Source organism: Gadus chalcogrammus, chromosome 13 (assembly GCF_026213295.1).
Source record: "Gadus chalcogrammus isolate NIFS_2021 chromosome 13, NIFS_Gcha_1.0, whole genome shotgun sequence".
Lineage (NCBI taxonomy): Eukaryota > Metazoa > Chordata > Actinopteri > Gadiformes > Gadidae > Gadus > Gadus chalcogrammus.
Window position 1 is genome coordinate 18,730,600 of NC_079424.1, and position 14,122 is coordinate 18,744,721.

At 42.3% G+C, this 14,122-nt stretch overlaps 2 protein-coding genes across 2 annotated transcripts in view; one reads left to right on the forward strand and one right to left on the reverse strand.

Moving 5' to 3' along the window:
• Positions 1–564: 564 nt before the first annotated feature.
• The window catches only part of LOC130402447 (POC1 centriolar protein homolog A-like), a 29,305-nt gene continuing 15,747 nt past the window's right edge, over positions 565–14,122 (forward strand). Inside the window, exons 1-9 of the mRNA XM_056606608.1 lie at positions 565–758; positions 4,358–4,442; positions 4,592–4,763; positions 5,187–5,366; positions 5,618–5,725; positions 5,933–6,048; positions 7,306–7,439; positions 10,628–10,696; positions 11,093–11,239. Coding sequence (XP_056462583.1) covers positions 744–758; positions 4,358–4,442; positions 4,592–4,763; positions 5,187–5,366; positions 5,618–5,725; positions 5,933–6,048; positions 7,306–7,439; positions 10,628–10,696; positions 11,093–11,239 — 1,026 coding nt within the window. The 5' untranslated portion in view covers positions 565–743. The remainder of the gene's footprint in view (positions 759–4,357; positions 4,443–4,591; positions 4,764–5,186; positions 5,367–5,617; positions 5,726–5,932; positions 6,049–7,305; positions 7,440–10,627; positions 10,697–11,092; positions 11,240–14,122) is intronic.
• On the reverse strand, positions 2,301–3,374 carry b9d2 (B9 domain containing 2). The gene has a single exon (XM_056606609.1). It carries the CDS (start codon positions 3,269–3,271, stop codon positions 2,744–2,746), a length of 528 nt encoding a protein of 175 aa, XP_056462584.1. The 5' UTR covers positions 3,272–3,374; the 3' UTR covers positions 2,301–2,743.

Consider the following 14,122-nt stretch of genomic DNA (forward strand, 5'->3'; position numbering starts at 1 on the left):
GGCTATGTGAGGGTAAAGACATTGACCCAAACATCTTTGGAGGACACTATCCCCCTTCAGTTATATTTTCCAGACCAGTATTTATTCCTTGATAAATTCCTTTATTCAAGAGTAAACAATGGAAATGAATTCAGTCTTTAGAGCTTCTCTTTTTATTGATTAAATTACAATTACGTAGGAGAAAATTAAGTATGTCAAATGAGGATTTAGTTCACATTAAAATGCTATAGAAAAATACGAACGCTTGAACATCATGATAAATAATGCAGCCTAATGCACACAGTCGACTTAACCTTCACAGGTCAGTCATGCTCCTCTATATTAGACGTTGCTGACCCCTGGCGCCGAAATCTGGTTATGACATCAAACAATAATTGGAATAATGTGAGTTAATAACATTAATATCTAGGAATTAATGACAATGACATGCTCAAAGATGACGTATTTTCCATGCGAAAAATATGTTACGTTGCCATAAATGTATTTACGTATTCATGATTTCACAACACCACTTTCCCTTTAAAACGGCGAACGGAAGTTAGGCGCCCAAACCCGGCGCGTAAACTGAAACTCAATTTGTTGTCAGCAACAACAGGTAGTTGCTAGTATTCGAGTCAGTCAACTGCCCAACTAGAGGCTAACTGCCCGCCTATCTACCCAATGAAAAAGATATAGCTACTATTACAGTAAGCTTATCGGCTTATTATTTAATGCATTGTGGTCGTTACTGAACATCCAGGAAGATGAGCACTGCGTTGGTAAGTTGAACGTTTTGGTCGCTAGCGAGGGGGTTAAAGATGGTCCAATGTTAGAATACTATGTACAGTACAAGGGACTGTCTTTACAACCTGACAATACATTTTAAACACTATAACCTGAAGGTACACACGCAGAGTCACATCAGAACATGACAGCATGTGCGGACGGACGTCGTGAGGGAGCATAACGTTAGGCTTTGTTTACAAGCCTCTGTGAATATCTCGACATGTCACTTGGAAGAAAATATAAGTTATATATTTGTTTGGATATGCGTTGGAAACTGATGAACTAAAGTTAGTCTAGGCACGCTGATAGGAAATATTATTGCACCATGGAACCACTGATCAGACTGACTGGTAAACTACTGTAAACAAAACAATGACACCTGTAGGCTCTGTTCAATTTACTTAACTTGCATTATAGAAGGAATATGGTTAATATTGTGTGTAGTAGAATATCGATTATTATTATCTTATATCATAGGGATATAATCTATACAAGATAAACTGATATAAGTTTATCTTTGTACATTTTCCTCATCAAAAAAGCTATTCGTCCAATGAAGAACCAACAATATATTGTGTATATTTTTTTCTTTTGTGATTATTATCTAGTTATCTTAATGACTTTGCCGACTACCGACCAAGCTGTACTGTTAGTTTCAGTTATTACAAATGAAAGCAACATTAACACACAGGGTTACAACTCCATTACCAGGCCTTGAGATGTAATGGATCAAAGTAAAGGGGATAAACATTTTTTTAATTATCTGAAATTAAAATGTGTGTAGTGTAAACATGGAAGTAGCTAAGGTTCATTCAGGTCATTACTTGGTTTCTTAGTTTTACTTAGTCGTCTATAAACCAATTTTTGTGCTTCAAATATCTATTATTTTTTTGTATTGCTAATTGTGAACTTATTTATTATAAATTCGAAATAGTCTTCAGCCGGCTGTAGGAAAGTGTTTCCAAACCTGGGAACATGCATGTGACCCCCCACTTGGGGGTCACATGCATGTTTTTATCACGCAAATAATCATTGCGTCCTGAGTCCTTTATAAGGTCCTCTATACACAAAAATAATGATTCTGAGCGAATTGCATTGTGAGTTAGTGCACATTGGCAATACAAATTTGCTTGGACATGGATATAATGGGTACCGGCTCATAGTCAAGAGCTGAATGCTATAGCTGAAAGGCACTAAATAGCATGCATAGTGAATTTCAGCTGATTATACTTGTTCTCAACCATAGACAGGCCAGATTTTATTTTGTGTAATTGTCTGTTCTAATTTTTCTGAAGTTATGCGAGTAAGCTTGTAAACATATTGTGGGCTGTACATGTCACAAATTGTGTCTATTACAACCTAGGAATGTAACAGTGGTTCATCATTTGATGTAGTTGACCGATTGTAGTGGTTAAATTACACAGAGCCCCAAATTTTAGTAGCTCTGAGTAGGCCAGGGCAGTTCATGGCCTAATGTTGTTAGTTTTTTCACTCAAGAGATTTCACTGAATCTCTTGAGTTAAGTGGATGTTGTTTATATCCAAAAGTTACCTTTTGAATGAATGTATTGGTAGCGAGTTTGGCCACTCAAGCAGTAAATATATTTTACTATACAATAGGGTAACAGTTCATCCTCTGTAGGTATAAGCTTTTCTGAAATAATTGTTGTATCATCTACAAAGTAATTATTCTATACACTCAAGGTACTTTCCTTGCTAGTTTAATACACACATCTTTAACTGTAAGTCCCCACAAACATCTTCACTTTGTTCATTACAAAATTCCAAAAAATAAAGTCGTCTTGAGAGTGTTTGCTTTTATTCAGGTGAAGCTCAAGCACATCACACATAAAAACAAATCCGTGATACAATATACCTATAGAACTACAGTGTAATATCTAACAATGTTAGATTGTCGTCTCCAATCCCATCAGTCTTTCCCTTCGTGTTCAGCTCAACACGACTGTCCTGTCCCACTGTTAACACTCGACGCCATGCTTGTCAAAGTGCCTCATGATAATACCGAGCTCCAGCTCCACGGTGCCCATCGCCTCGGTCTGAAGCCTGTATCTGTCCGCTCCGCTGTAAATCAGATCCGGGGAGCGCAACTGTGGCCCACCGCCGACGAACATCTGCGCTAACTGTTCTTGCCAAGAGCCCAGGGGTCTCCAGGTCGCACAACGTACGGTGTGTTGTCCGGGGCTCGAAGGGACGTGGCAGTACCCGTAGCCATACAACTGGCAGCGTCCGAATGAGTCCTGGTGCCACACCTGCAGGTGAAGCTTTGGCCAGCCTTGCAGTCCTTTAGTGGTGTAGTGAAGATCAATCGGATGGCTCCAGTAGGCCATATCACCCGTCTGCGGGAGATCCACCTGAGTTTGACCCTCCTTCAGGCCAGAGAGAAGCCGCCATGCCCCTCCCGTGTGAATGCCCCACTTGCAAAACAAACTGCTCTGGGGAAAGCCGCTCGCACCGACGATTTGACCGATGATATGTAGCTCTGCCATGCGTCCGATAGCTCCGCTCAAACGTAATCATAAGTCAACACGTATCTTTCTGTTGACCGAGTAATGTGCGCTGGTCTTCACGTCTTATTTCCTTGGTAACCGAGCCGGTTGCTAACGCCACGTAACGGTTAATTGAAGCGTAATAGCTCATTGGTTCCTGAAGGGTCGCCGTGTATGACGCGGCACGTTACGTGATTTAAACTAAATGATTTAACGCCGCTCCACATAACTTAGAAATTAATACAATCACAAGAGGCTACAGCATTCACACTAATAATTCATAGCGTGAAAATGGGATTTGCCTCATAATAGTTCTGATTAGCCTTTTAGTAAATATTGTACAAAGTCAAACATTGACTAACATTGTCAAACACTCTCTCAGCCACGTGCCTCAAAGCGCTTGGGGGGCTCTTCCATCCCATCAGCTATCAGACTCTATAAAACACCTCAACCCCCCGCTCCCAACGTCCCCAACGTCCCAACAGCCCCTTTTTCCCGACCTGATTAAGGTCTAAACCCCACATCTAAGGACTGCACCTATTGTTAACCTTGTTATTTGTTATTTATTTAATTAATCTTTCGATTACTTCAGGGACCCTGCACATTTGGCACATTTATATTTATACTTATATTTATATTATACCTCATATTTCATCACTTATTTATTTATTTATTTATTTATTTACTTAACACACAGGTCACCTACAAACGGACAGTTACATGTATACTATATAGTATGTTTTTTTTATCTTATCTTTATTTTATCTTATTCAAAAAGTTTTGTACTATAATTTTATTTAAAATGAGTAAATCTATTGTATATATACTGCTTTTCGCACTTCTCTTTCCCCACTGTACTGCTGGTCACCTGTGAATTTCTCCCAAGGGGGATTAATAAAGGACTATCTTATCTTATCTTATCTTATCTTATTGATAATTGCTTGAACTTGCTGTTTTATTTCCACAGATTTATTCAGATTTTATCTCTTCTTTATCATTCTAGAAATCATGCAATTCAAATCTGATCAGTTCTCATAATTGGCATCCCTCTGATATTTCTTTTTATCTTTGTGTGTCTTTTTACAGTCGGACCCCAGCCTTGAAAGGAATTTCAAAGGCCACAAGGACAGTGTGACATGTGTGGACATCAACTGTAACATGAAACAAATTGGTACATATACGTGGATTTTTTGACTTGACCTTCTCTTTTCTGTATCTGACCCTTGAAATTATTTGAAATGCTTTCTCACAGTTATGTGGCCTTTTTTATCTAATATGAAATATGGATATAGTACTTAATCTTCTCTGGACTCCTTTCAGCCACGGGCTCCAAGGACTCGTGTGTGATGATCTGGAACATGAAGCCTCAGATGAGGTCGTATCGCCTGGCAGGGCACAAAGACGCCGTCACCTGCGTCCACTTCTCTCCCTCGGGTCACCTGGTGGCCTCTGCCTCCAGAGACAAGACTGTACGGCTCTGGGTTCCCAGTCTGTAAGTATCCAGCTAAAGCAGCTTCACCTTGCTGCCCCTTAACTGCAAAAAATACAATGGCCGCACAGGCACACTTTCCTGATAAATCTTTCTATTTGGCTATTATCTAGCATTCATCCACAATTTCCGTTTTTTTTTGTGAATTTGTAACTAGGTGGGGTCCTGGACGATGCATTATTGCAGCCCTTTTCCTTTTCCTTGATGATCATTTCGGGGAAATTTTTAGTCGATGCTTACGGAGAGTCCTGCTTGTCCGAAAAGCTCAGTGTACAGAGCCGACTTCCCATAACAACATTTTTCCGTTCTGTTTAATCAGCACAGTGTACAACAACGCATAGATCAAAGGGGTTGTCGGTGCATAGAAGTATAGAATGTGGTGATTACAGATGGGGGATTATAGTATGTTTTGTGTGGTTTATGTAGGAAGGCTGAATCCACGTCGTTCCGCGCTCACATAGGCACCGTGCGAAGCGTCAACTTCTCGGCCGACGGACAGTCGCTGGTCACAGCGTCCGACGACAAGACCATCAAAGTTTGGACGGTGCACAGACAGAAGTTCCTCTTCTCCCTCAGTCAGCACATCAACTGGGTCCGCTGTGCCAAGTACGAGCGAAGTCTAACACACGCGTGCACCCTTACTCACAGCAGACATGTTTCTCTCCCCTCAGTCTGGGAAACTTTTCTTAATCACATATTCGCTAACAATGAATTCTCAAGCCTTGTATTTCTGAGAAACCAAACCTTTGATTCCTCAAACATTCATTTCCACTACTCACTGCTCTCAGATAAGATGGGGCTGCGGGGTCTAATTTAAGGAGGGAAAAAGGCTTCTTCGTGACATTTTCTTTTGACAGGTTTTCTCCAGACGGCCGCTTGATTGTGTCGTCAAGCGACGATAAAACCGTGAAGCTGTGGGACAGGAACAGCAGGGAGTGTGTCCACTCTTTCTACGAGCACGCAGGGTGAGCCTCTACAAAGAAGAACATTCAGAATGTTTCCAGGGTCACATGCACACTTATTTGATACTTAGTTTTAACCCATTAACTAAGTAAATGATTTTTAATAGTTAAAAAATTACATGAAACAATGTAATTTTTTATCATGGACAGGTTTACTTATCAATGAAAACTCTTTAATCTTGGCATACTTCTACTAATTCTGCATTCTAGCTATGCAAACCACGTGGAGTTCCACCCCAGTGGGACATGTATCGCAGCCGCCAGCACGGACAATTCGGTCAAGGTGTGGGACATACGCACCCACAAGATGCTGCAGCACTATCCAGGTAAGCACCAGCTTAGAAAGGCTTAGTCTAAGCCTACGTGCTCAAATGAGACGTATCAGGATTATGTATGTATGTATGTATGTATGTATGTATGTATGTATGTATGTATGTATGTATGTATGTATGTATGTATGTATGTATGTATGTATGTACACATTAAAGCAGCAGTCAGAGATCACAGGATTTGCCGTTCATCATATGTTCTGAATTTATCATATTAACTTTATATATAAAAAAAAAAAAATTAACTGTTAGATTGACTCGAACCAGGCACGTTTTTGTCTAGTCTCACAATGGAAACTTATCTTTTCATCATGCTGCCTTTCTGTCTACTTGGAAGATCATTGTTATTCTCTTTCCTAAAGAGATTGCATATGTTAAATCTTATAATGGGTACAGCTGTCAAGCGATGGAACAAAGTGAGACATTAAGACAATGTCTATGTATTTTTCTCAACTTAATTTGTCCTTCTATTTTGATATTTTTCTATTCTGTATCAATATCTTGCTATCATCGGTTAGTCATATTAGTCATTCTCTCCATTGTGTTATTAACTAATCAACTGCAATGTTTGGGAGTCCAGGATTCCAACACAGAATAGTTGTGACAAATACAAGGGATAAAGTAAAAGTGAACCTTTTAAAGGTATAGACCACTTTTGATCGCATGTCAACAGCGTCATAAGCCCTTTACCCTCTAACTTCTGGGGTAACATAGTAAAAACAGTAATTCAGTACAGTCCTAAAATTTATTGATATTTCCATATCGATCAAGCTTACTACGATGTGCTTCTTGGGCAGGTGGCTCATGTCAGTCATCAAACTGTGTTTCCCACACGTAGTCATTTTTACGAGGGTAATTTTCAAATCTTTTTTTAAACACCACCAGAGGGCGCTAAATATCTATTAACTTCAATTGTTGCTTGCGAGTCATCGCACCTCTGCTTTTCTAGCCACCACAAATAAATGTGTATAACAAAATACCCTAAACAAACGAGGAATAATGGTCTGCCCATATTATATTTATGATTCATTGAAAAGTGAAACGTGTTAAACTCTCCAGGCATAACAATCAGCAACTTAACCGTTTGTATAACTGTTGTTGTGTCATCAATACCAGAGGAAAAGTGTGTGTGTGTGTGTGTGTGTGTGTGTGTGTGTGTGTGTGTGTGTGTGTGTGTGTGTGTGTGTGTGTGTGTGTGTGTGTGTGTGTGTGTGTGTGTGTGTGTGTGTGTGTGTGTGTGTGTGTGTGTGTCAGTTCACAGTGGTGCTGTGAACAGCCTGTCTTTCCATCCATCTGGAAACTTCTTGATCACGGCTGCCAATGATTCCACTTTGAAGATAATGGACCTTTTAGAGGGAAAACTCCTCTATACCCTCCATGGACATCAGGTACACGCGCACAGGTTTAATGTATTGTCACAAAAGTACTTTTGCATAAGATATCTGCCAAAGGCCGGTTGTTTTTATTGTCGTGTGTGTGTGTGTGTGTGTGTGTGTGTGTGTGTGTGTGTGTGTGTGTGTGTGTGTGTGTGTGTGTGTGTGTGTGTGTGTGTGTGTGTGTGTGTGTGTGTGTGTGTGTGTGTGTGTGTGTGTGTGTGTGTGATGCCTTTTTATGTGATGTATTTATGTACTTGCCAGGCTAGAAAGCAGGCGGCCCACTCAGTGACTCATTGCAGTTTTGTTGGAAGGAAACTGAACTCGTTTTTTTCCCTCTGTTCCTCTCTGTCCTCTCCTACTTCTACTTCAACCCGTTCTGCCTTCCTCATCATCATCATCATCATCATCCTCCAATTCCTCACCCACATCCACTTCCTCCATCCTTTGTGTGTGTGTGTGTGTGTGTGTGTGTGTGTGTGTGTGTGTGTGTGTGTGTGTGTGTGTGTGTGTGTGTGTGTGTGTGTGTGTGTGTGTGTGTGTGTGTGTGTGTGTGTGTGTGTCAGATAAATTGACAATGTAGACCGATTAACTTGTTAGGGGATGTAAATTACACGGGTGACATTGTCATTCAATACCTATGTGGTTGTCAATTTGAGACATTATTAAGGGAGTTTCAAATGTTTTTGTCTCGCTATATACTCTGCAAGCTTAGAATATAAACAGAATGTCACGACATTGTAGCAGGAAGCTCCATTAGAAAATTAATTCTCATCACAAGTGCTATTCGTGCAATGGTTTGTCAGATTTTCTAATTGAACGCCTATTTATTTAACTAACTGTTGTGGCCAACCTTAATTCTTGGCTCTTGACTTTCTACTGTCTGTACTAGCCGCATGCAAGCACATACACACATACACTTTTCTGCAGTAATTGTCTGATTCTCTTTCTCTTTATTTCACAAGCTGTATCCTAGTCTCCCTTGCTCATCCTAAAGGCAATAAAACGTGTGTGTGTGTGTGTGTGTGTGTGTGTGTGTGTGTGTGTGTGTGTGTGTGTGTGTGTGTGTGTGTGTGTGTGTGTGTGTGTGTGTGTGTGTGTGTGTGTGTGTGTGTGTGTGTGTCATTTCTCTCTTTCCTTCTGCCTTCTGGTCCAGTTGTGTTTCTGCCAGTCTGTTGGGGCCAGGAACACTTAGGGTGTTAATTGCTGCTACAGCCACAGAGCCAGAGATGGGAGGGACCCCCGTCTGTTCACATGTCGTGTGTGTGTACACGGGGAGGCTTGCCTTTTGAAGGGACCAACATGTTGTTCCTGAAGCCGCAGGGAGACCCTGTGTGAAGATGCTTCAAAATTCACTTTAGCACAATTGATTTCCAGGCCCCCTTATATCCACCTGATTTACGAGGTTAAGGACAACAACGCGATCTAAAGGCAACTTGATGTGTTCTATCTTCTAACTGAGTCCCTCAAATGAGTAACTTAACCTGCAATAGGCAAGTTTTCCCATCAGCAATGTCCTGTGACTTGAAATGTAGCTATAGTTCAAGCTATTTCATTGGGTCAGATTGTAGGAAAGACTTTTTATTAGACTACATAGCTGCAGTAGAAAAGTGTATAATGATACATTATAGCTTCGCCCACATGCCACACTATAGCAACAACATGCACCACAATGCCAAACTATAGCTACGCCACATGACTCACTATAGCAACACCATAGACAATGCTACACTATAGCCACGCCACATGACTCACTATAGCAACATCAGACACAATGCTACATTATAGCTACGGCACATGCCCCACTATAGCAACACCAGTCTACCAAATGCTATACTATGGCGACGCCACATGCCACGCTATAGCAGCCCCAGACACAACGCTACACCCCAGGCCACGCTACAGCAGCCCCAGACATCACAATGCTACACTATAGCTACGCCAACATTCTACACTAAAGATACACTCCCAACCACGCTACACCATAGCTACTCAACCATGCTGTGAAAGTCAAGAGTGGAATGTAGTGTAAAGTAGGTTTGAATACGCCTCTGCAGTTTGAGTTAACAGAACAACAACAACAACAAAAGCGGCAGCGTTTCTCGTTGCAAACGTGAAAAAAAGGATCCATCTAATTTATTTTCATGCTAGACCATGTGGGGTCTGTCTGGTGTCTGCAGCTCCTCTAGTCAACACATGACACATGCCAGTGGGGTTCACGGCTCTTTCACACTGTGTGTGTGTGTGTGTGTGTGTGTGTGTGTGTGTGTGTGTGTGTGTGTGTGTGTGTGTGTGTGTGTGTGTGTGTGTGTGTGTGTGTGTGTGTGTGTGTGTGTGTGTGTGTGTGTGTGTGTGTGCGTTCATGCGTGTGCGGTTAGTGTACATGCTTGTGTTCAGTGTGTGTGTGGCCATGTCCTATGCCAGGCAGGCAGCGGGTATTAGTCAGAGCAAAGACAGAACATGCTGTTTGTCAGGCCGTCGCGTTGCCATAGTGACACCGTCTGCTTGTCCCAGGTGCTTCTGGGAAACCATTCCTCACCCAAACCAGGCTGTCTGGTCTCCCACCAAGGCTCCCTGCTCCCCTCCTCAGCCCCTCTTCTTTCTCCCTGTTTTGTTGCGTCTGTGTACGTTCCTTTTTATTTGACGCTTTTGTGTTTTGGTCATCTGTAAACACGGGCTCAGGATGGCATTGTTGACTTTCTATAAAAAAAATAATACAAAAGATAAGGGAGTGATTTGAGATTTAATTGGATTTTAGCTTATGCTTGTCTGGTAACCAAAGGGAGGAGAATGGCTTTAAGGGCAGTCTTGAGTCTGATTTTCTGAGAATAGATGCACAACATGAAGTGATATTGCATCATAGCAGTCCCAGTCATTCTCAGAAAATTCAGGTGCCTTAGCACCTGAATTTTCTACTTTCAATTGTTATTTTTTGTGTTAAGAAAGGCACTACTTCACATATTGTTATTATTACTATTCACATCTGCCTGATCATAACCTGTGAAGTCATTTATTTCCCAAAAATATATCAAAATTAATTTAAAAAGCCTGCAATTCTTTTATTCTTCTGAGTAAATGTTAAATAGATTAATGTTTATGAAATTGTATCAGTTTGTCTTGCCGTCTCTCTATGCTCTGTCTCTGTTGTTCTTTCTATCTGTATTTATCTTTCGCTTGCTCTCTCTCTATCTGTGTCTATTCAGGGCCCTGCCTCTTGCGTGGTGTTTTCCCGGACCGGAGAGTACTTTGCCTCTGGCGGTAACGACGACCAGGTAACGTCCGCTTCACGTGTTCACCCCAACAGAATGCAAAATGAGAGGCTACGGAGCCTGAAGACGATATGGTGCACCCCTAGCTGCTATGGCCTGTCACTGCTAGGCACACAGGTCATGACCGAGTGACTGTGAAGATGATTTAAAAGGTTTTATTTCAACTTCTCATATAAGATTGGGTCAGATTCTTCTGTCTTTTGGGTTGCATTTTCCAGTTCATGAAGGGATAGTGTCTACATGTCCTTGATCGCTTGATAGATCCACACCAGTGGATTTCATGAAAAATGTGTTTGTTATAATCAATGTCGATGGGGAACATTATGTATTTTGAAAAAGAAAAAAGCTTTAAGCGGGCAGGCCTGCACTAATATATTAAATTTTTCCCCATTCCAATAGGTGATGGTCTGGAAGAGTAACTTTGACTGTACCACGTGTGAGGACGTCAGGTTCCAGCACAATACCGCACCCGGCCAGCAGGGCATCTCGGCCAACTCAACGGCCCATGTCCCCCACCCCTCACGGGCCCCGAAGCCCCGCAGTCAGGTACCTGCAGGCAGCGGGCCAAGGGCTCACCCTTTAAACAGGCCATCGTGTCTGTCTGTTCCTCATGCACTATGCAGGTTACCTTCTGATGAATCACTCCACCGTACAGCATAATTCAGCTTCCTCGCTGTGTTCATTTCCTTTCGCGGTTTGTCATTGAATACGATTTACATTGATTTAAAAAAAGGTGACCATATGTCAAGCTAGGGCATAAAACTGTTTGAGATTAAGGTGTATAACTGTTTAACACAACATGAGCTATATGAGTAGGTCTACATCAGAAAAGTTGTAGGTACATACCACTTGTCGAAAGCATTGTATTCTACTTGCTTCGTTTTAGCGGTTGACCTTTTTAAAACTATTGATGACTGCCCTTGGTTTTGCTCGACGCATAAAATGAGCTTGCATACAAGCACCAATCACTCCTTTTGTCTTTATGCTAATTCCGTTTGACTGTCATACATGTCGCTGCTTTGCTCAGGATCGCTGAGTCCACAAATCAGCTGAAATGACAGCAACTTTCTACCGTTGCCTAGCAACTGACAATACTCCCAAGCAGATTGACCCCATTTAAGTCCTCTAATGCTTCTGGTCAGGTTGACAAGTCGGGCGTAATTATCTGAATTGGTTCTGTATCTATAATGGTGACAAAAAAGCGGGGTTATTTCGTCTTTCTTAGTGGCTGCTCAAGTCTCTCCAGAGGGATTTGGACTAGTGCCGTAGTGCACTGCGGTGATTGTAAAAGCTGCTTATGGCGGACACACACACACACACACACACACACACACACACACACACACACACACACACACACACACACACACACACACACACACACACACACACACACACACACACACACACACACACACACACACACACACACACACACACACACACCAGAGAGTCTGCTGGTACATTAAGTATATTCCCTCTGTGAACATGTGTTCTTTGAAGTGTGTACCGAGACTGAAAGGTGCACTCATATCCCCCACACAGACAGGGGGGCTCATCAGGAAGATGTCCAGTCACTCCCACGCCTCTCCCTCGGAGGAGGTCGGAAAAGTGTATTTTCTTTTTTTTAACCCTACTTGACTATGTCTAAAACATAAGGAGAGATCTTGAGACTTCTCCTAATGGTTATCCGATCTTTTCCCCAGGATTTTCCGCAGTTGGTGTGCATATTGTTTTTGGATAAGGCTAACGAAAGACAGAAAATGAATGTGTTTTCCATCCATTTTCCATCTTGAAACTATACGGTTCTGTTAGAACTATCAAGTCATTTAGCAGATGCTTCAGTTCAAAGGGGCATACCGTGAACACCGATGAATCTAATTACAGAGCCGGTATAGGTGTTGGGGACCTTGCTCAAGAACGGCTACAGGTGGGCTACGGACATGAGGGATCAAACCCAGTAAAACAGCCGAAGCATTGCACCACCCCCCTCCCTTGTTTGTTATCTGTGAGGAAGGAACTGGAAGTGGCGGCCGGTCAGCCACAGGGCTTTGGTGACGAGAGATTGACGTTGTTTTTCAAAGAAAGAGTGAGTTTCACCTCACCCTGCCCCTGAGCAACCACCGTTGTTGGATCAAATGATTGATTGGCCGTGCCTGCTATATGGCCTGACACTCCAACTCCCTTGAAGTCAAACTTGTGTTACAGTGTTTTTTTGTATTACTATTCTTTTTTACAATGTCATGCTTGTTTTATTGACCTGCATCCCCTTGCTGGCCTCTTGATGAACAGGCCCGTGCTGGAGGCCGTAGAACACGGGCAGAGGAAGGAACCCAACAAAGGAACTGTTGGACCGAGGGAGAGGGGAGTACCTGATCAAGCGATGAAGAGGAGGGAGGGAGGGATAGGGGAGACTATTCTATTAGCGGCGTTTAAATATTTAAAGGCATTGTCAAGTTGACACACGCACGCACGCAGGCACGCGCACGCTGCAGAACCAAATGACATGGGTTGGATTTCAGTCCTTTCGACTGATGCAGTGTTACTTACATCAACAAGGGCACTTCCAAGGTCTTCACCCTCTCTATAACACGCACGCACGGCCGCACGCTAACACACGTGCGCGTTGACACGCATGCACACTAACACACGTGCACACTAACACACACATGCGCGCGCTCACACCATCTCAAGGTGCTCATGTCCTGAAGGGAGGTTTAGTTGGGTAGTATCTGGTGTGTGACCTCACCCAACCCGAGTCTCCGGTTGTTGTGATCAATGAGCCTCAGATACACTGCGCTGCTGCTGCTAGGTCTCTGGCTGTTGTTTATGGAGCTGGCAACGGCACCAGCGCAGAGCAGACCTCAAATACTTGGATGTGCAAAGCAAAAGCAAGAGACCTCATGATGTTTAGGTTATAGAGACAAAGAAAAACAAGTGTCAATGGGTATCTTTCTCATCCCCCAGTAAAGGAATACAATGCTGTAGAGCGATTTTTTTTTAGGTTATTTTGTTAGCAATGGCCATTCAAGCTGATTGCTTGAATCAGCTATTAATAGGTGAAATGCTCTGTGAGACTGTCTGTTCTGGTTGACTGCACACCTGCCTCTGTATGACACCATTTAGGTTTTATACCACTCCTTTCTGACCAATCAAGACATCTCTTCCCTGATTGGTAAGGGGGATAAGTATTGGTTCTCAATCACACATGTGTAAAAAGAAACATTTCGCAATGGCCGGGAATCTAAGGGAGGGAGAGAGAGAGGGAGGGAGGGAGAGAGAAGATGAGGGGGCACAGAGCGAATGTGTGTTTTAATTTTAATTTTTTGTGATTATTTGTATTTTTTTCAAAGCTTGCTCGCTTCAAAACTTTCATGCTCTCTTTCTTCACAACTCAAGCCTTACCTGCATTACTTTTGATAAGAAAGA

Coding starts and splice junctions, on each gene's coding strand:
- b9d2 (XM_056606609.1), bottom strand. CDS start 3,271: ATGGCAGAGCTACATATCATCGGTCAAATCGTCGGTGCGAGCGGCTTT.